This window comes from Pinus tabuliformis, chromosome Q (assembly GCF_031772625.1).
Source record: "Pinus tabuliformis cultivar Carrire ecotype Pingquan chromosome Q, CPIR1, whole genome shotgun sequence".
Lineage (NCBI taxonomy): Eukaryota > Viridiplantae > Streptophyta > Pinopsida > Pinales > Pinaceae > Pinus > Pinus tabuliformis.
The window spans coordinates 173,191,097-173,211,707 of record NC_142296.1 but is presented as its reverse complement, the minus strand read 5'-3'; the positions used below and the strand labels follow the sequence as shown (position 1 = coordinate 173,211,707).

The window sequence follows — 20,611 nt, the reverse complement described above, 5'->3', positions numbered from 1 at the left end:
ACTTCTCTATAACCTTTTTGGGGTCTTAATCATTTAAAAAAATTATATTATGCACTAGTATAGAGTGAGACCTACAAATTGTTTGATAACTTTAAGAACCTTTTACTCATAGAAGTCCAAGCAATTTCAAAGATATAATGGCTATCATAATTTTATAAAATATATAAAGTTGAAATTATAAATTTGAAAAATGTGATTGAGGTATTCTCTACAATTCTAAAAGTTTTGTAGCAAAATTCCTTTGCTCACGTACTCAAAGTTAGCATCGATGGGAATATAATCTATATGCATTATATTTGCATGTGAAAACAAATACTATAAGTAAAAATCAAATTTCGCATAGTTACACTCAATTTTTGTAAATAAAATTATATAATATATATTGATACATTTTTATATATATTAAAGCTAAATCATTTTCATTCATTTTGTGCTTTTACCATATATTCAAGTTCATCTTTAATTATCTCTTCAAATTAACAAATTGTTGTTTTTTAAGTTTGCATTCATAAAACACCATCATTAGTTTACGCCCACACACCTATATTTTAAGATTATTAAGACAAAACTAAATTTAAAATTATATCTATATATCTATATGTATATTTAAATTTGTATAAATTTTATATATCATTTTAAATTTTAAATTAATTAATAAAAATTAGAAAAATATATATATTAAAATAAAAAATTTATGTTCAAATTCCAATCTATAAGTCAACTAAATTATAAATAAAAAGCAATATAATTTAAAAAATACATACCTATATTTTAAGTTTATTAGGACGAAAATAAATTTAAAATTATATATATATATATATATATATATATATTTGAAATTTGAATAAATTTTATATATCATTTTAAATTTTAAATTAATTAAAAAAAATGTATATATATATATATATATATATATATATATATAGATATGTCAAAATCCCAATCTATAAGTCAAAATATCGGTCTAAGTTAGATATAGGTCTATTTTGATTACAATTTGTTCGAAAATCACTGCCAACGTCACGACTTCCCCCTGGCTTCCCTCCATTCGAATCTTGATGCCACTAGCCGTCTTTCGAGTTTTAAGTCAAGAGCCATTTCATGTTGGACTGACTTCTCTCCGAAACTTGGCATTTCTGCATCGTTTCCATCAACCGATCGATGAAAGTCTGTAATTTCGGACGGATTTTGCAGCGTGGTGAAAGCTCGGTTTTTTTGTCTGTTGTTCATTCACTTTCTGCAAGGTCAACGAAGAAAATAAAAAACTCTGCGGAACTATCTACTCTACGTCTATATGAAACCCATGAGACCCAAATGTGATTCCCGCAGACCAATGTTTTTAAAGCCGGAACCGGTGACCGGACCGGTCCACCTAATGAACCGGTTTACCGACCGGAACCGGTCTAACCGGGACTGGTTTGGTCTAAACGAACCGGTTTTAAAAAAATACATTAAATAATTAATTTTTAAGGAAACAAAACTATTTTTAAGATGTAAAACCATGATTCCAAGCCAATAGAGACAAAATATGCAAAGTTTGCTCATTTATATACCATGCAAAGGTGAATATATCAAAATGGCACCGAGTGCAATACATATCATCGACAAAATAGCAAAATACATAAGAAATGAGGCTCTAAATGGCCTATAAAGTCCAAAAACAATGCTGCAAGCTATGAGGCCATTGGCCTACTACAAGTCTACAGTGTACACATGATCAATCATCAAGTCCATCACCACTACTAGACACAGGATCAGCATCAGGAGCTACATAGACATCATCTGGTTCAGAGTCTGAGGATGCCTCAGCCTGATCTGCAACATCAGTATCAATGCCACCAATGACAATAGAAGTGGACCTAATGGAAGCACGAGTTTGTCGACCTGCACGACTAGTGCCTTCCATTGGTTCCTTGCCTTTCCTTGATGCCGCTACTGATCCTGGTTCTGATGCCGCCACATAATCTGCCTCATCCCCCGCTAAAGCCATGTCGATATCAAAATCAGCCTCAAACACAGGATCTTCAGTCTCCTCCACCCATTCTGATGTTGGATCAATATCGTCCAACACAATGGGATCTAGATCAGGAGATTTGCTCATCATTTGGTTCCTCCTCAGTCAAAGGTTGTATTGCACAAAAACAAGATCATTTAACCGTTTTTGTTCCAAACGGTTTCTCTTCTTCGTGTGTATGCGCTCAAAAACAGACCAATTGCGCTCACAACCTGAAGCACTGCAAGTTTGACTGAGGACTCTAATCGCAAACGTTTGCAATTGAGGACACTGACCACCAAATGACTCCCACCAATGTGCTGCAAAGAAAAAGACAATAATTAGTAACTTAGTTTATAATTTGAATTGTAAAGAACGTAAACAATTTTAACTTGAAATGAAAAACAAAATGGAAATTGGAATTGCGTACCTGGTTGGTCCACATCTCTTGCCATCTTTGCCAAGTTTTTGCCAAAAGTACCACTTGCCATATTGAAAATAGTAAGTTGTCTATGTATTTCCAACTGGTCTACATGGTTAGGGACCATGCGCTCCAAGCAATCAATCAATCCAGCTCTGACCTCCCCATCATGCTGATCTCCTAGCCGATTTTTATAGTGATACCTTGGGTTCAAAAAATACCCGGCTGCATGTATAGGACGATGGAGTTGATTGTTCCATCTGTTATCAATGATCTCCCATATACGGCCATATTTAGCTAACCTGTCCTTGTAAGCTGCCCGTATCTGCTCCTTTGCCTGATCCATAGCTTCATAAATGTAGCCCATGGCCAATCTTTTCCCATCCACCAACCTTAGCACCTTAACAAGGGGCTCGGTAATTTTCACAAGCTCTACAGACCTTTTCCAAAAATAAGTGTCTAACACTTTCTTTTTGGTGTCTTTTCCATCTGGTCTACGAGCCCACCGAGATTCAGACCATTCTTCAGAGGAAAACATTTTCTGCAAGTTTTTATGTTGACCATTGAGACATTGCAACGTGAGGAAGCGAGTTGCGAATCTCGTAATTGCAGGCCTAACAAGCTCTTTGCCTCCAGTGTGTTTCCTCATTAGGTTCAATACCCATGAGTGGTTGTAAATGTATTTTGTAATGCACTTGGCATGCTCTACAGTGTTTTTTACCCACTCCACTTTGCCTATATCCTCAAGCATGAGGTCTATGCAATGTGCAGCACATGGAGTCCAAAATATGGTCTTATATTTGGCCTCAAGCATCTTTCCAGCAAGAACATAGTTTGAGGCATTATCAATGATGACCTGCACAACATGTTGCTCCCCAACTTCCTGAATAACGTTATCCAAAAGCTCAAAAAGAAGGATTGCATCCTTTACCTTATCAGATGCATCAACTGATTTCAAAAACATGGTTCCTTGAGGGCAAGAAACAAGGAAATTAATGATAGTGCGGTTCTTTCCATCGGTCCATCCATCTGACATAATGGAACAACCTGTTTTGAGCCATGACTCTTTAAACTCAACCAAATACTCATCAATGGAAGATATCTCTTTTTGCAAAAGAGCTCCCCTCAAGTCATGCATACTAGGGCCTTTGAAGCCCTTTCCTGCAGCTATAACAGAGTCCCACATAGCTTGGCAATAAGGTGAGCGAGCAGCATTAAATGGGATATCTGAATCATACCACCATCTAGCAATGTATTGGTGAGAAGTTTCTTTGCATTGTTTTTTCCAATGTTGATCCAAAGTGGGTTGAGAACTTGGCTGGGAGGAAGTGGGATTAGATTTAGAAGAGGCAATGTTGGCAGAAGATGAGAAATAACTTTGGATGTTTGCTCTCTTTGTTCCTTTTGATGGTTGGCCAAGTCCAACAGAAGGATGAACATAGTGAAAGGGGTCATTGGTGGAAGGGATAGAAGTGGAGTCTTGAATCTCATAATCATCATACCCACTCTTTCATGGCTTCTAATAATTCCCTCTTCCTTGCAATTTCATCTTGGATGGCCTTCTCCCTAGCCTTATCCTCATAAAAATTTTCAAGCTTGGCAATGTATTCTGCCCTAATAGGACCTAACAGTGCATTTGGTGCATCACATGGCTTTACTTGGCCTCTTACCCCAGCCAAGTGTTGTTTCAACCTAAGAATACCCCCACCTCCAATAGATTTATGGCATAATTTGCATATCATTTTTCCATCAATTACATCACAATGAGCCCATGCACTGTCCTTTCGTTTTGGAGCCATGTTTGCTTGAAATAATAACAATTTGCAAAGAAATCTGCCATTTAAAAAAAAATTGCAGCTAAGCAAAATGGAAAACCAAAGATAAATGTAGCAAAACAAATGCACATGCAAGGCTCAAGCTACAAAATTTGATAGCATAGAGCTAGAGAGTTTATAGCATACATGATAGATCATAGAAGTGAGAAGTTCATAAGTATAACACATTAAAAAAAAAATCATGGACAGCAAACTCGTTACTCAAATGAGGAATTATCAAGTGCAAATCCTTACCTGGAACTGCAAACTAGCTCCCTTAATAGCTCTTGAAGAAGGCAACTCCACTAACAGCTACACACTATCTCCAAAATAGCTCCAACTCCAACTCCAAGATGACTACTTCAGCAAAAACTCCACACTCTCCAAGCTCACAAACAAACTCACAAACACTCCAAATCAGTTGTGTGAGACAAATGAGAGTGAGAGGGGGCTCTTATAGCTTGGAGAGGGTGTTTTTGGAGGGAAAATACCTTTACCTCCCCCCCAAAACCCCTAAACCACAAACCACCAACGCCTTTTTCCAAGATTCGGTGGGCATGCCATAAACCGGCTGGTTTAGGACGGAACCGGCCGGTTTGGGACGGAACCGGCCGGTTTAGGACGGAACCGGCCAGTTTGATACAAACCGGCCGGTTCTGTCCTAAACCGGCCGGTTTTCACCGGTTAGGGCCAAAAATCGGGCAAATGAAGGGTCTGACCGGGTTTTTAGGCCGGTTCGGACCGGCCAGCTAGCTAACCGGCCGGTTTGACTGGTTACCGGTTTTTCTGAGCGGTTTTTAAAACTATGCCGCAGACACCATGAATGTCTACAAAGTAAAAACAGCATGGCAAAAAACTTAAAAATCCAGAAAAGTGACACGGGATATGTTTCCAAATTTCAACATCCGTTTCTAACAAACATTAATACGCCACGTGCCGGTTCTTGGACGTATTTAGACGGATCCGGATCCGAATCCGGATCAGATCCGTGGATCCTGTACCCCAGAGGGCCGGATCCGGTAACTTAGACTATAAGCATTCGTTCACCCTCCAAAGAGGCCATTCAGATCACCCATCTCAAGCATATTTCTGTTCATCTAAGCAAAGAAGGGCAAGGAGAAGAAGGCCAATGACAAGAAGCGAAGAAGACAGATTTCTCCAGCTGTTTGACCTCCCTCTCTCTCGCACATGTGACTGTTTCTCTCTCTTCTGCTGCTCGCACATGTTGATTGTTCTAGGCCGAGTTTCTATGGGTGATTTCTGTGGAGAAGTCCGAACTTTCTGTGGTAGAAACGAGCCAAATTCAGACCTTTGACCGAGTCTTCTAGCAGCTGTTTGAGGAGGCTTGACTTGGCTTCTTGGCGGACAGTTTGTCTTGTCATCTTGCTGATCAGTTTGTCTATGACTTTGATGTATCTCTGTTGAACTTCATAACTTCTCTAAGGAAAAGGTTGCTGGGGTTTCCCCCCCGTGGGTTTTCCCAAGGAAAATGCTTGTCTCGTGTTTGGCAGTCTCTATTTTTATTTATGTTTCTACTGTTGAAATCTTCTGTTTAATTGCTTTATGAAGAAGGCAAATGAAAGAATAATTAATGAAAAAAATCATAAGTAATTATCAGATAAGAAGATCCCTAAAATCAACAGTGATGATAAGTGTTCCTTGTATTGCTAACAAGTTGAATGGGGCAAATTTGATGCATGGATTCGAAGTATTGAAGCCTGTATTGAAACATAAGAGAATCTGACCAATCAACAGAAGATGATGATCGCAATATTTCATATAGGCAATCAAGCTCTCACATGGATGCAGCATGTTCTCTATCTTCCAGTTACAGGTCAGCCTGCCATCCAACAGTGGCTTCATTACAAAGCAATAGTCTGAAAAGGATTTTATCCCTTGGGGTTTTAGAGGTGGAAACAACAGGCTCCAATATTAATGTCAATATTAAAAACCAATATGGGTTCTCGAATTGAAAACAAAATAGAGTAAGTAATCACAGTAATAAATAAATATAAAAACAAACCTGAGGTTCTTCCAAAGTATGCTTCAGAATGTAGTGTGAGAAATTGGCTCCACAATCATAATTTGGCCATTGAAAATTGGGAGAAAAAAAATTATTGACAGGAGTTCCAGAACCCTCTCTAATAATACGGCCCAATTCTTGTGTTGATGGCATCGATGGAAATGCAGCAGAAGTTCCACTAGTACATAGATGATTTGCGTCAGCTGCCTTTTGTAGAAGCAATCCAAATGGAACAGGCCAGATTGATGCAGTAGCAGGAGGTACTGGAAATGAAACCATTTCACCTGTCATTATTTCCATCCAATGTTAAGCAGCTTCAAACATTCAATTTTTTTCCTCTGAACTTGCAAAATAGTAAAATAGAAGCCATAGGCTCAGCTTACATCTGTTTAAAATAGATCTCAAGTTAAACACTCCACAACAAATATAAAATCGAGTTCAGTGCATATTAAACTGAACTTAAATTTTTAAATGAGGTGACTTCTAACCAATGCAGTTAACACATTACTACAAAGAATTATTGTTAACAACTTAACATCAAGAACAGAGAATCATACTCAGATATCATCCTTACAATCACCTACATAAAATAGTGATTGAGTTTCTCACATTTTTCAAGTAGATACCACCTGAATATTTTACCAATACCAGCACAAAATAACATATTATCGCATATATATACACCCTGGCAACCAATTGCCAAGACAAAAAGCAACTTCAGTACTTCCTGTTGGAAAGTAGGTTCAGTCTTCATAATTGCTAATGTAGTTATGTTACTGTATATTTTTATTTAAAGATCAAAAAAAAATTACAAGCATGGGTTTCATGCTCAAGTCAATTTATTAATTAGGTCAAGCGTGTTCTTCATGCTTCTAGATGCTTCTAGGGTTTATCGAGTCAAAAGAATATTTGTCATAAGTCAAAATATTGTATTGGGATCAAGTCCCATTTGGACTTTGAAAAGAAAATGGAAAAAGAATTTTATTTGAATCAAAAATATCATTTTTGTCCCCACAAGACCATGCTGGCCCTGCCTGAACAAGTCGGCCCTGGAAGGAACAATTCAACCTTCTGGATATGTATAAATAGAGGACAGTTTGACCTAATTTGGAGCAGATCAAGCAAATCTTGAATTATATGCCGAGAAGAGCGAAGTACAAGTGAAGAAGAGAGAGAAGTCAAGGGAGAGAAAGTGAAGATCAAGGAGGAAGAAAAATCGAAGTTTCTGCCCTAAATCTCTCACACGTGCAAAGTTGCAGGGGCCAAGTTCCAGACTTACTGCAGGTCTGAAATTCTGTTGCTGGGGCGCAAAAATCTGAAGTTTGAGCGAATTTGGAAGACTTTGTCTTGTGTTGACTTGAGTTGACTTTGTCTTGTTGGAAGAGCTTGGAAGGAGGGCTGACTTGGGTCTTGTTGGAAGTCTTGGTCTTGTTGTTTGGGTCTTGGATTTCTCATTTGATCTGATTCTATAATAAGAGAAGAATTTTATTGGGTTTTCCCCTTGGAGGGGTTTTGCCCTGGCTTGGAGCCTACATCTTGTGTTCATTGTCTTTTTGTGATGGTTTTGGTAATTGTTTGATGAAAAGAACATAATAAAAGTAATAAGAGGCCAACATAACTTCACAAGCAATTATCAAGAAAAGAGAAATCATCCTAATAGCTGCCCTCTTGATTTCTCAACATGGTATTAGAGCTAAGGTGAAGGAGAAGGTAGTTTGAAGATCACTCTTGTTGATATAAAAGGGAAGACATTCATACAAGTTACCTTGAAGGACATCATTTGTAGAAGATACAGGGAAGGACACAAGGAAGGGCACCAGGAAAAAGACTCAATAGTTTATCATTCATCTTGAAGGAAGGCTACTACATCAAAGCTATCATCTCTCTTGTTGAAATTTGGTACCGGAGGACAGGTGGTTCCCTAAGGCTTTGATCTTTGGCCTAGGGAAAAGTGTCCAAAAGAATTTAATTTTTCTCCTAAAGTAACTTTATAATTTTTATAAAGTTAAATCTAATTTGAAAGTGACTTTAAGTGATAAAGTTACTAAGTCTAATTTTAAAGTGACTTTATAAAGTCAATGAAAAATTAGAAAGGAAAAGTGACTTTGGAAATAAATGACTAAGTGGGTCTTTATTAAAGTGGGGTGAATTAAAAAATAGAAAGTGAGATTTAAATGAGCATTTAATCTCAGCCATTGATCTAAATCTATTTCAGCCATTGGATTTAGGGATCACCCAAAAGTCATTTAGGGTTGGGTTAAGGGAGGAAAAGGAGGAAAAGATCATTCATTCTTTCATGAGCAGATTGGGAGAAGGAGAGCAAGAGAGCAAGGGAGATTTCTGGACAAGGAGGAGAAAGAGGCAGCAGTTTGGCACACACACCAAGGCAGCATTTCAGCAAATCTGAACAGCATAAAGAACAAGCAGAAAAAGGCAGATTTAGTGAGCAAAACAGTGAAAAAATTATTTTTCAGCACGAATATCGAGGAGGCGATTTTCTGCACTTTTCCCGAGGGCTGTCCGTACAAGTCTGTACGGCCGTCCGTACAAGTCCGTACAGTCCGTACGGTCCGTACATCCGTACGTCCGTACAGTCCGTACATCCGTACGGTCCGTACAGCTCTTCCAGCAGTTTTCAGATTGTCGTTTGGGCTGAAAACAGATAAGTTTTGCTTGCTGGAAAAATTTCTGTTTTGCTGATATTTTTGCTGAAAATATTTTCTCTGTAAAAGGCATTTTCCAGAAATAAAGAAGAGCTCTCAAACTGGTTTTCCCCAAGAGTTGTAGGGGGTTTTTCCAGGGTCAAGTTGACCAAAAATCACTGAGTTTAAATGTGTTTTTATGGCTGTTTTAATTGCTGATTTTTTATTTTTGCAATTTCCAGCACTCTGAAAAATTTCCAGAATTTGTGTTTTCAGCAATATTTATTTTTTCAGTCTGTTAAATGTATGGCTATGGGAATGGGCATTTAACTATATGGGAGAAATAAGGTGAAACTGAAAACCGGGGTGGGAAACAGAAAATTTTACATGGTATCAGAGCTTGAGCGCTGAAGGGCAGTTTGGGACAGCAAAAGGAAAAAAATACAGCTGCTGATTTTTTCACTCAGAAAATTCCAGCAAGCTGATTTTTCATAAACAGCAGTTTTATCTTTACCACAGCAGTGCTATTTTTCAGTTTTAGGACAGCAAGATGTCATTGGGATTGAGGGTGGAGGATAGGTTGGATGGGCATACAAATTACAGCGTTTGGAAGGAGAGAATGCAGAGTATCTTTGAGGAGGCAGAAGTCTGGGATATCATGGTGCATACAGCACAGCACCCTGTTGTTGTGCCTACTGATGTTACTCAGTTGGCAGCTTATAATAGAAAGAACAACAAGGGTAAGAGGCTGATTCTAGACGGAATCAAAGACCATTGCATTCCTCATGTGAGAGGAAAGAGCAATGCCCATGAGATGTTGACAGCATTGTCCAATCTCTACCAGAGTACCAATGAGAACCGGAAGATGGTCCTGAAGGAGAAGCTGAAGAACATTAAGATGGGGAATGATAGTGCAGCTGGATATCTCACAAAGATTACCAATGTGAGAGATGAGTTGGCAGCGATTGGAGAGGCCATTCCATCCACTGAGTTGGTGCGTATTGCAGTGAATGGCCTCCCCCGTTCATGGTTGAACTTTGCTGATGGGGTTTGTGCACGTGAGACCCTTCCCACATGGGAGAGGTTTTGGGATGATTGTATACAGACAGAGATCAGGAAAGGACAGCTTGGGGCAGCCAAGCCAGTTGAGCAGGATGAGGACGTAGCACTGGTGGCAGGAGGCAAGAAAGGCAAAGGGAAGAAGCAGGCTTCCACAAGCGGTGGTGGAGGCAAAGGCAAAGGTAAAGGTAAACAGGGTAACTCACAAAAGGACTATTCCAAAGTGAAGTGTTGGAATTGTCAGAAGATGGGACACTATGCAGTTGTGTGTCCGGAGAAGAAGAAGAAGAAGGGGAAGACCCAGGATGTGGCAGCGTCAGCTGAGATTGAGGACTTTGCAGGTCGTTTTGACCGGGAGTTTGCGTTCACTACATGTGAGTCCTCTAGTGCAGGATCACCTGCCACACAGGTTCAGAGGGAGCATGCTTTTCCCTCGATTAGCGGAGCATCTACAGGTATCTGGTATGTGGACAGTGGGGCTTCACGTCACATGACAGGAGTCCGGGAGTACTTCTCAGAGCTTTCAGAGAGTGGCACTGATATTGAGGTAGTACTCGGTGATGACAGAGTTGTTAGAGCAGTCGGGGTGGGGACAGTGACATTTCAGAGGGAGTCCAAACCTCCCTTGAAGGTGTCAGAGGTTCTTTATGTGCCAGGGATGAGGAAGAACCTCATATCCGTCTCAGCGTTGGAGGACAGAGGATATGAGGTACTGTTCAGGGAAGGACAGGTGTTGATGTATCCCAGGGGCTCTCCAGCTGATTCAGCTAGAGTGATAGGTGTACGCCATGCAAAGGTGTACAAGTTTGCATTCCAGCCCCCTTTGGCATTGAGCTGTAGTACCGACAGCAGAGCTAGCAGTTCTGAGCTATGTGAGATTTGGCACCGCAGGATGGGGCACATGTCTCATGGAGCCTTGAGGACATTGCGGGAGATCACTACAGGTGTGCCAGATTTCAGTACTGATCACCATGATACTTGCAGAGGTTGTGCGATGGGCAAGTTTGCCAAATCCCCTTTTCCCAGCAGTGACAGCAGAGCGACGGGGATACTTGATTTGATTCATTCCGATGTAAGCGGTCGGATGTCTCATGTTTCCTTGAGTGGATATGAGTACTATGTCTTATTCATTGATGATCACTCCAGGAGGACCTGGATTTATTTCTTGAAGACCAAGAGTGAGGTCTTCAAGCGGTTTCAGGAGTTCAGAGCTCTTGTGGAGACTCAGACAGGTCGAAAGATCAAGTCCCTGAGGTCGGACAATGGAGGAGAGTACACCCTTGGAGAGTTTGTTGACTATTGTGCAGAGGCAGGCATTAGGAGGGAGTTCACTGTTCCTTACAACCCCCAGCAGAACGGGGTTGCGGAGAGGAAGAACAGATCCATCATAGGGGCTGCCAAAGCCATGTTATATGATCAGGGGTTGCCATTGTTCTTGTGGGCAGAGGCCTGCAACACAGCTGTTTACTTGCAGAACAGGAGTCTGCATCGTGCCTTGGGGCACATGACTCCGGAGGAGGCTTTCTTTGGGAAGAAGCCTGATCTTGGTCATCTTCATATCCTTGGATGCATTACATACTCCTATATACCCAAGGAGGAGAGGACCAAACTAGAGCCCACCGCAGAGAAGGGTATCTTTGTGGGCTACAGTGAGACCTCAAAGGCCTTTCGGATTTACATTCCTGCACAGAGGAAAGTTGTTGTCAGACGGGATGTGAAGTTCGAGGAGGACAGGGCCTTTAGGAGGTCACGGGAGTTAGAGTATCTGGATCAGCCAGACCCTCAGCAGCAGTTGAGTCAGTCGCAGGGATCCAGTGGGCAGGGATCAGGAGGATCCGGAGGTACATCTATGAGGATGTCAGGTCCATCAGTGAGCAGTGGCTCGCCGAGCCAGAGGGGTGGTGCTCCGGGCAGCATACAGAGCAGTTCACAGAGCAGTTCACTAGGGAGTCCACTGATGGACAGTTCACACGGTACCTCAGCTTCTACAGGTTCAGGTGCAGGCAGGAGGACAGCAGACAGACAGTCAGGAGTTCAGGCTACTGATGGGGATGAGGAGGAGGAGTTTCATTCTCCTATGGGAGAAGCATGCTCAGGGAAGAGGAAGCCCAAGTGGCTTCAGGACACCTTGAGAGATGCCACATCTGTTGCTGAGCCGAAGAGGCCGGTCAGAGAGAGTAGACCACCTGAGAGATTTTGTAGCTATATGGCGATGGTTACCAGCATCCTTGACTCTGAGCCTTCTAGCTATGAGGAGGCAGCTAGCCAGCAGGTCTGGAGAGAGGCCATGCAGGAGGAGTATTCTTCTATCATGAAGAATGATGTTTGGGAGGTGGTGCCGAGGCCTGAGGGCAAATCCGTGGTTACTTCCAGATGGCTTTACAAGGTAAAGCATGCTGCAGATGGCAGCATTGAGAAATTCAAAGCAAGGTTTGTGGCTAGAGGGTTCTCACAGGTAGAGGGAGTTGATTATGAGGAGACCTTCGCTCCCGTGGCTCGATATACTTCGATCCGCTCCATTATATCGATAGCAGCAGAGATGGGTTGGAAGATCCACCAGATGGATGTGAAGACCGCATTTCTCAATGGCTTCATACAGGAGGAGGTGTACATTGAGCAGCCACAGGGCTTTGAGGTGCATGGGAAGGAGTCCCATGTGTGCAGATTGAAGAAGGCCCTTTATGGCCTGAAGCAAGCTCCCAGAGCTTGGTACTCCAGGATAGATGCATACTTGCAGGGGATGGGTTTCACAAAGAGTGAGGCAGATCCGAACCTTTACTTTATTGTGATTGGTGAGGAGCCTCTCATTCTGGTGCTGTATGTGGATGACTTGATCATTACAGGTGCAGAGAGACTCATAGAGCACTGCAAGAGAGATCTTGCAGCGGAGTTTGAGATGAAGGACATCGGCTTGATGCATTACTTTTTGGGTTTGGAGGTGTGGCAGGAGGAGGGGCATTTCTTCCTGGGGCAGGGGAAGTATATTGTGGACATCCTTAGCAGATTCCACATGGAGGATTGTAGACCCATGTCGACACCGATGATCACCAACTGGAAGAAGCTTCATGCTTCGGATTCCGAGTTGGTGGATCCCACATTGTACAGGCAGCTGATTGGTTCCTTGATGTATTTGGTCAACACCAGACCAGATATCTGTTTTGCAGTCAACACGATGAGTCAGTTTATGTGTGAACCTAGGAAGGTTCACTGGGTGGCTGCAAAACACATTTTGCGGTACTTGCAGGGGACAGTGGATTATGGTCTGGACTACAGGCAGGGAGATGGAGTGAGATTGGCAGGATACACTGATTCTGATTGGGCAGGTTGTGCTTCTGATAGGAAGAGCACTTCAGGGTGTTGTTTTGGGTTGGGTTCAGCAGTAGTGTCATGGTTCAACCGGAAGCAGCAGTCAGTAGCACTGAGTTCAGCGGAAGCAGAGTATATGGCAGCCAGTCTAGCTAGTTGTGAGGCCATCTGGCTTCGCAAGATGTTGTTTGGCTTATTTGGTCAGCCGTTGAGACCTTCAGTGATTTACTGTGATAATCAGAGTTGCATTAAACTCACGGAGAATCCAGTATTTCATGACAGGTCAAAGCATATCGGGATCAGATATCATTTCATCAGAGACCATGTTCAGAAGGGAGCTGTAAAGCTTGAGTATATTTCCACTGATGAGCAGGTTGCAGATATTCTTACCAAAGCCTTACCACGGGGCAAGCATGTCTACTTCAGAGACAAGATGGGTGTGGTGAGGAACACCTTCCTCGGTAAGAGGGAGTGTTGAAATTTGGTACCGGAGGACAGGTGGTTCCCTAAGGCTTTGATCTTTGGCCTAGGGAAAAGTGTCCAAAAGAATTTAATTTTTCTCCTAAAGTAACTTTATAATTTTTATAAAGTTAAATCTAATTTGAAAGTGACTTTAAGTGATAAAGTTACTAAGTCTAATTTTAAAGTGACTTTATAAAGTCAATGAAAAATTAGAAAGGAAAAGTGACTTTGGAAATAAATGACTAAGTGGGTCTTTATTAAAGTGGGGTGAATTAAAAAATAGAAAGTGAGATTTAAATGAGCATTTAATCTCAGCCATTGATCTAAATCTATTTCAGCCATTGGATTTAGGGATCACCCAAAAGTCATTTAGGGTTGGGTTAAGGGAGGAAAAGGAGGAAAAGATCATTCATTCTTTCATGAGCAGATTGGGAGAAGGAGAGCAAGAGAGCAAGGGAGATTTCTGGACAAGGAGGAGAAAGAGGCAGCAGTTTGGCACACACACCAAGGCAGCATTTCAGCAAATCTGAACAGCATAAAGAACAAGCAGAAAAAGGCAGATTTAGTGAGCAAAACAGTGAAAAAATTATTTTTCAGCACGAATATCGAGGAGGCGATTTTCTGCACTTTTCCCGAGGGCTGTCCGTACAAGTCCGTACGGCTGTCCGTACAGTCCGTACAGTCCGTACGATCCGTACATCCGTACGTCCGTACAGTCCGTACATCCGTACGATCCGTACATCCGTACGTCCGTACAGTCCGTACATCCGTACGGTCCGTACAGCTCTTCCAGCAGTTTTCAGATTGTCGTTTGGGCTGAAAACAGATAAGTTTTGCTTGCTGGAAAAATTTATGTTTTGCTGATATTTTTGCTGAAAATATTTTCTCTGTAAAAGGCATTTTCTAGAAATAAAGAAGAGCTCTCAAACTGGTTTTCCCCAAGAGTTGTAGGGGGTTTTTCCAGGGTCAAGTTGACCAAAAATCATTGAGTTTAAATGTGTTTTTATGGCTGTTTTAATTGCTGATTTTTTATTTCTGCAATTTCCAGCACTCTGAAAAATTTCCAGAATTTGTGTTTTCAGCAATATTTATTTTTTCAGTCTGTTAAATGTATGGCTATGGGAATGGGCATTTAACTATATGGGAGAAATAAGGTGAAACTGAAAACCGGGGTGGGAAACAGAAAATTTTACATCTCTCTCTCTCTCTCATTGAAGGCTCTTGATTACACATAATCATCTTCAAGAAGGATATTAATCTCTCTCTCTTGGAAGTCTTTTTGGAAAGCTCTTTGGAAGGCATCTTTATAGAAGTCATCATCTAGGAAGTATCAAGAATCTTGTGCAAGCTTACTTGGAAGCGGAAGTGGGAGCGAAAGCGAGAGCGGAGCGCGATATTTTCAAAAGCTCCCAGTTTGGGAGCGAATCAAGAGCGAATTTTTATATAATTTATTTTTTTATATATTTTGATGCATATATGTCAACAAAAGCTTGTAGAATGATGAATTAGATATAAAAAGCATAAAAACATGGATTACACCATATAACATCAATCATCTAGAAGTTATAATCTTCCTCAACCATGTCCACAAGTTACAAGTTTTCATTTATATAGCATGTGAGGGTGCACATAACCAAAATAGCATCAAGTGTAATCCATCTCTAAACTAAAAAAACATCAACAAATAGGCTCTAGATGGCCTCTAGCATCCAAAACAATCATGCTACAACAAATAGCTACATATCATCAAAATCAGTGTCTATCTTGGGATCTTTGTCATTAATATCAACCTCTAAGCAATTAATGTAAGATAGAAAAAATGTACCATGTCAAGTCAAGATTTTGTTTGAGTGAAGGGTACATTTTTAGTAGGGTCATGATACAGGAGTTCAACAACTAATGTCACTAACATGAAGACACATAGAGGGCTTGGTGCTCTTGATTAAATACAAGTCCCATACCCTAGTACATGACAAATTCCAATGGAAATATTGCAATCCCCCCAATTCTAAAATCCTGAAAAAAACTGATAAGTCTGCTGGATTTTGAGCGAGATCTAAAATTCTACTTTCTCCATATGAAATCCAATGAGGTTGGAACCACTCTCAAACATCCTAAGTCATTTCATGGTAATGTTAAAAATTTAAGTAAAAAGATGAAAATGAAAGATAAAGGAGAATGTCAATTTTACTTTAAGAATTTAACAGAACCATGAATTGCATATCAATACTAAGGCCATAAGCTTGAATATTAGGTTGCCCTACTCAAAAAATCTTGTTTCTTTGAAAAAAAAGTTGTGTTTAGAACATCTTTGTGACAAAAATTTTGTGAAAAAAACCAAGGACCGAATTGCTTTTTGCGGGAGCGCGACAAGAGCGAATTTCAGGAGCGCGCTCCAAGAGTAATTCGAAAGGGGGGGAGTCGCAACCCCGCAACCCTGATCCTAGGAACATCATCTACACTATTGAAGGTATCATTGTTCATCTTTGAAGCCTCTTGGAAGTCGTGACAACATCAAGTTATTTGAAGACCTCTTCATCAAGCTAGACACTCTTGTATCAAGTACTACATTATTCTCTATGTCTCAATCTACAAATCGAATGACTTCATTTTGTAAGGAAGGCAATAAGCTTGATGGGTCAGCAAACTTTCAAGCATGGAAGAAGAGAAGAGATTTGATACTCGTAGAAAATGAAGTCATGGACTACATTCAAGGCAAAGTTGCAGAACCAGAAAAAAGATAAGACTCAAGAACTAGCCAAGTATATGAAAGGAGAAGTGAAGGCTCAAAGGATTCTCATAGATCCATCAAAAATCATCTCATTCCTTTAGTTGCAGATTTGGGCACATCTAAAGCAATCTATGACAAATTGGTAAAATGGTATTCAGTTAGCACTACAGGCCAAAAGATATCTCTAAGGACTAGACTTTACAAGACAAGGTTATCAAAGGATGAAGACTTGGCCTCATATCTCTTAAAGGTCTCACAGTTGAAGGATCAATAATTACGAGGGCTCGGAGAAGTTGTTTCTGACTCTGAATTAACAACTTGTATACTCAACGCATTATCTCCAAAATGGAGTAGTTTTGTGACAAGCATCCATTCAAGAAAGGACACTCCAAATTTTGATGAGTTATGGTCTTTGTGTATGCTAGAAGAGACAAGATTGAAGGCAAAGGATGACACCGAACCCAATGAAAAGACTCAAGCTTTTGCTGAAGTAAATAAGAAGAAAGGGAAGTTTGGAAAGTTTGAACCTCATCAAAGGAACAACAACAATCAGTCATGAGGAAGACAAAATATGTCCAAAGTACAATGCTTTGGATGCAATGAATATGAATATTTTAAAAGAGATTGTCCCAAAGATCCTCAAAATAGGAAGAACAATAAAAGGAAGGAAAGAAGTGGAGCCCACACAGCTGACTTACATTCAGAGATAAGATGGAATTGGTGATGAACACCTTCCTCAATAATAGTGAGCGTTGAAGAAAAAGGTACCAAGGAGGCATTTCCCAGTGCTTTTTGCCTTTGGCCTAGGAAAACATGTGAACCCACCTTTTTAGTGTTACTTTATGTGGTTATTAAAGAAATGTGACTTTTTAGTCACTTTATGAGGTACTAAAAGGGCACTGTACTTTATTATATTAAAGTGTCTATGTTTTTAAAGTGACTTTATGAGAAAAAGGTACATGGTACAAGAAGTTAATAAAGTGACTAGTGGAAGTAATTGATGAAGGGGGAGACATAAGAGGGGGTCAATGGGAGATAATATCTCCACCCATAATCAAGAGAAGCTGAGATCTAATCTCAGCCCTTGATCTTAGAGATAGAGCTCCTCATCATTAAGGAGACCAATAAGGAGGAAAAAGGCAAGAGGAGAGCTCATTCTTCATGTGCAAGTGTTGGAGAAGAGAGGAGGAGAAGAGGATAAGCCAAGAGAAAGGGCTGAGATAGAAATTTGTTGACGGAGACACCAAAATTGCAACAAGGAGAAGGCAAGAACAGCCCAAGTTTCTAGGCCGGAAATCACACATGCAGACTAAGGAGACACTGCAAGTACAGCAGCCCCAATTTCTAGCAATGTGTTGACCACTACTGGTCAACTACCCATGCAGTACACCTCCTTCCTGTTGGCAGAGAAGGATAGCTCCTGAGCGACATGTCCGTGCCAGCCTACAGTCATCAACAGCTTGATCATTTTTGTTGAAAACCCAGTCTGCATGTTTGAAATGTAAATAATCTAAGCAGATCAGAGTCATGTATGTAAAGTTGCCTAGGTGGACCTAACTTTCTAATGACGATCTGCGTCCCGGGAGGTTTTTAGTCTCACCGATCCATGGATCGGCAGAGTTTTCCTTCAAACCCAACCCCAAAGCCGGGATGCATTTCGTGATTAGGACTTTAGGAGAATCCTAGCGTGTTACTCTACTAGATTATAGTTGTGTCGCAGATCTGGGTGGTCTATGAGGGTCTATGTTAAAGTGGATTCATCCCTTTGAGATGTAAATTGTAAAAAATCATGATGAAATGTGTCTTGAGGGTTGAAAATGTTGTAAATCCCCTCATGAGTCCTAGGTCCTAGGTGCTAGGTGATGATTCCAACGGCTGGGTTTGATGATCCGTCTTAAAATAAATTTAAAATTTTTTTTTAATGAATAAAAATAATAAAAAATAAAAAGCATAAAGCAAAAACCCTAAGCAATAAAATAATAATATTTTTGTGGATCACCCAAAACTAGCCGTTGGGATCATTTCCTTTATGTAGGGTCTTAGGAGGTCATTTTCAGTTTTATCTGATCTGTGAGTCTGTACTGAAAGCTCTCTTGTAAACTGATTTCTGATTAATAAAAAAGACTTTGGGGTTTCAAACTGGCTGGTGTTACTCTCTGGAACTGCTGTGAGGTGTTTGAATTTCTGCATATTTCAGTTTTTCAACAGTTAAAATAGCTGATTTTTTTTCAGAGCATTGTGAGCACAGGTATCTTGCTCACGTGCTAGGGTCTGAATGCTGTAGGGTTTCTGGAAAATGGCAGGTATCTCCATTTTCTTCTGAAATCTAGCAGCATCTCTTGCCCTTGTTTGCTGATGTTTTCTTGAGGTGTGCAGGAAACTTTAGGGTGAAGGCTATTTGTGGGCGTTTGGGGAAGTTCTGGGCTGAACCAGCCGACTCCCACAGGCTGTTCTGTGCAGAGCCCAGCTGATTGTGCCCCGGGTTAATCTGTTAAAGTTTATTGCATGTTTTACATTGAGAATTTTTTTTTGATTTACAGTGAAGTTCACAGTGAATTTACTTCTGATATTTCAAGAACATTACTGTCATTACTGTTAAATCTGGCTGTTCCAGAGCTTTAAAATTTTGATTTGAGGCTAGTTTTGAAGGGTTCCACTTTAAACTCTCGCATATATCGTTGTGTGGCTGTAGCAGGGGTTAAGCACTGAATTTTGAAGGGGACAACACCAGTAAACTACACTACGGGTATCGTACAAGGAGCTGGTCGTTGTATTGAAGTTTACTGCGCTGTCTTGTATGCCAGGTTCCACTGTTTCCTTACTGCTGTAGCCTCTGTCAATAAATATGAAATGATTGTGTAGGTTCCGGCTTGAGGTTAATGCATTATATTTCCATGTAAATGCCAATTTCTGAGCACAATATTATCCATGAATTGCTGATTTGAGGTCTGGTCTGCATTCTTTGGCACTGTACGTACACCTGAGACAAAGCATCATAAGTTACACCTTCAGAAATGTGCCATTGAGTTAATAGACAAAACACGCCAGTGACAAGTTGAACCAAAACTCAGTAATTTATTAGGAAAATCTGTGCGGCTGCGTTGAAGTGATTTATTGCCACCGTCGTGGTTTAGATTTGCTCCCATCAGGGCGCTGTTTCTTTCAAGTCAAGGTCGTTTTTTTTGTGGTTTCTGGGCATTAATTTTGTTGCTTGACTGCCAGCACCGTGTGTGAGTCCATCTGCGTCCAGCAGTTTGGGTGTTTATTTCATATGAAAGCCGATTGCATGAGATATCAGTTCGCCCTGTCACCAAATATCATTCACGCGTCCCTGAGATCCACCCTTTTTTGTTGAACTGCGTCCTGGCCTGCAATAAAAAGGAAAACCGTGACATTTAGCTGTGATAGCCCCTGCGTGTTTCATATTCGTTTTGGTTTTCTCGTCTGAGTCTGCACGCTGAGCCGTGGCCTCCTCCTCGCACAGTCATTCTGCCATCCCCTACTCGTTACCCCCAGCATCCGTAAGTGTGCTTGATCCTGAGCCGCATCTCTTCTCCGCAGTCTCGTTCCGCGCCGGCAGGTCACGATATCCCCTTGCGTTTGCTCTCCTTTCGTCTGGCAGTTTTTTAGTTTTGATTTGTCTGGAGCCTGCAATGCGTGGTCACTAGGGTTGGCTTGTTCAAACTTATGCACACGTGACTATTGCGGTTTCATTTTGTTTTTGATGCGTTTGGGCTGTTGTCTTAGGTGTAGTCGTAGTTTTAGTTTAGGAACGTAGTTTGTTGGTTTAAGTTTATGTTTTAGATTTTATTTTATTTAGTTTAGAGTCCTTAAAATTTTCATGTATTAGCGTTAATTTTTTATTTCAATTAGATTTTAAATCTTAGCTTTAATTTGTTTTATAAAAATATAAAAAAAAAAAAAAAAAAAAGGGGATTTTAATTTTTTTTGGGAATTAGGTTTTAGGGATTTTAGATTTGATTTTTATATAAAAAAAAAAAAAAAAAAAAAAAAAAAAAAAAAAAAAAAATTAGTTTTCTTTTGTTAGATTAGGTTTTAATTAGATTTCTAGATTTTAGTTTTACTTTTGTTTTTTTTTTTTTAAAAAAAAAAAAAAAAAAAAAAAAAGCATAAAAATTTCTGTTGTGGAGAATTGCTCT

The 20,611-nt window shown here is 40.4% G+C and overlaps 1 protein-coding gene across 1 annotated transcript in view; it reads right to left on the bottom strand.

The window, feature by feature from the left end:
* Positions 1-20,611, bottom strand: part of EMB2771 (E3 ubiquitin ligase) — a 497,708-nt gene that overhangs the window by 410,063 nt on the left and 67,034 nt on the right. The window contains exon 4 of the mRNA XM_089384149.1: positions 6,252-6,535. Coding sequence (XP_089240275.1) covers positions 6,252-6,535 — 284 coding nt within the window. The remainder of the gene's footprint in view (positions 1-6,251; positions 6,536-20,611) is intronic.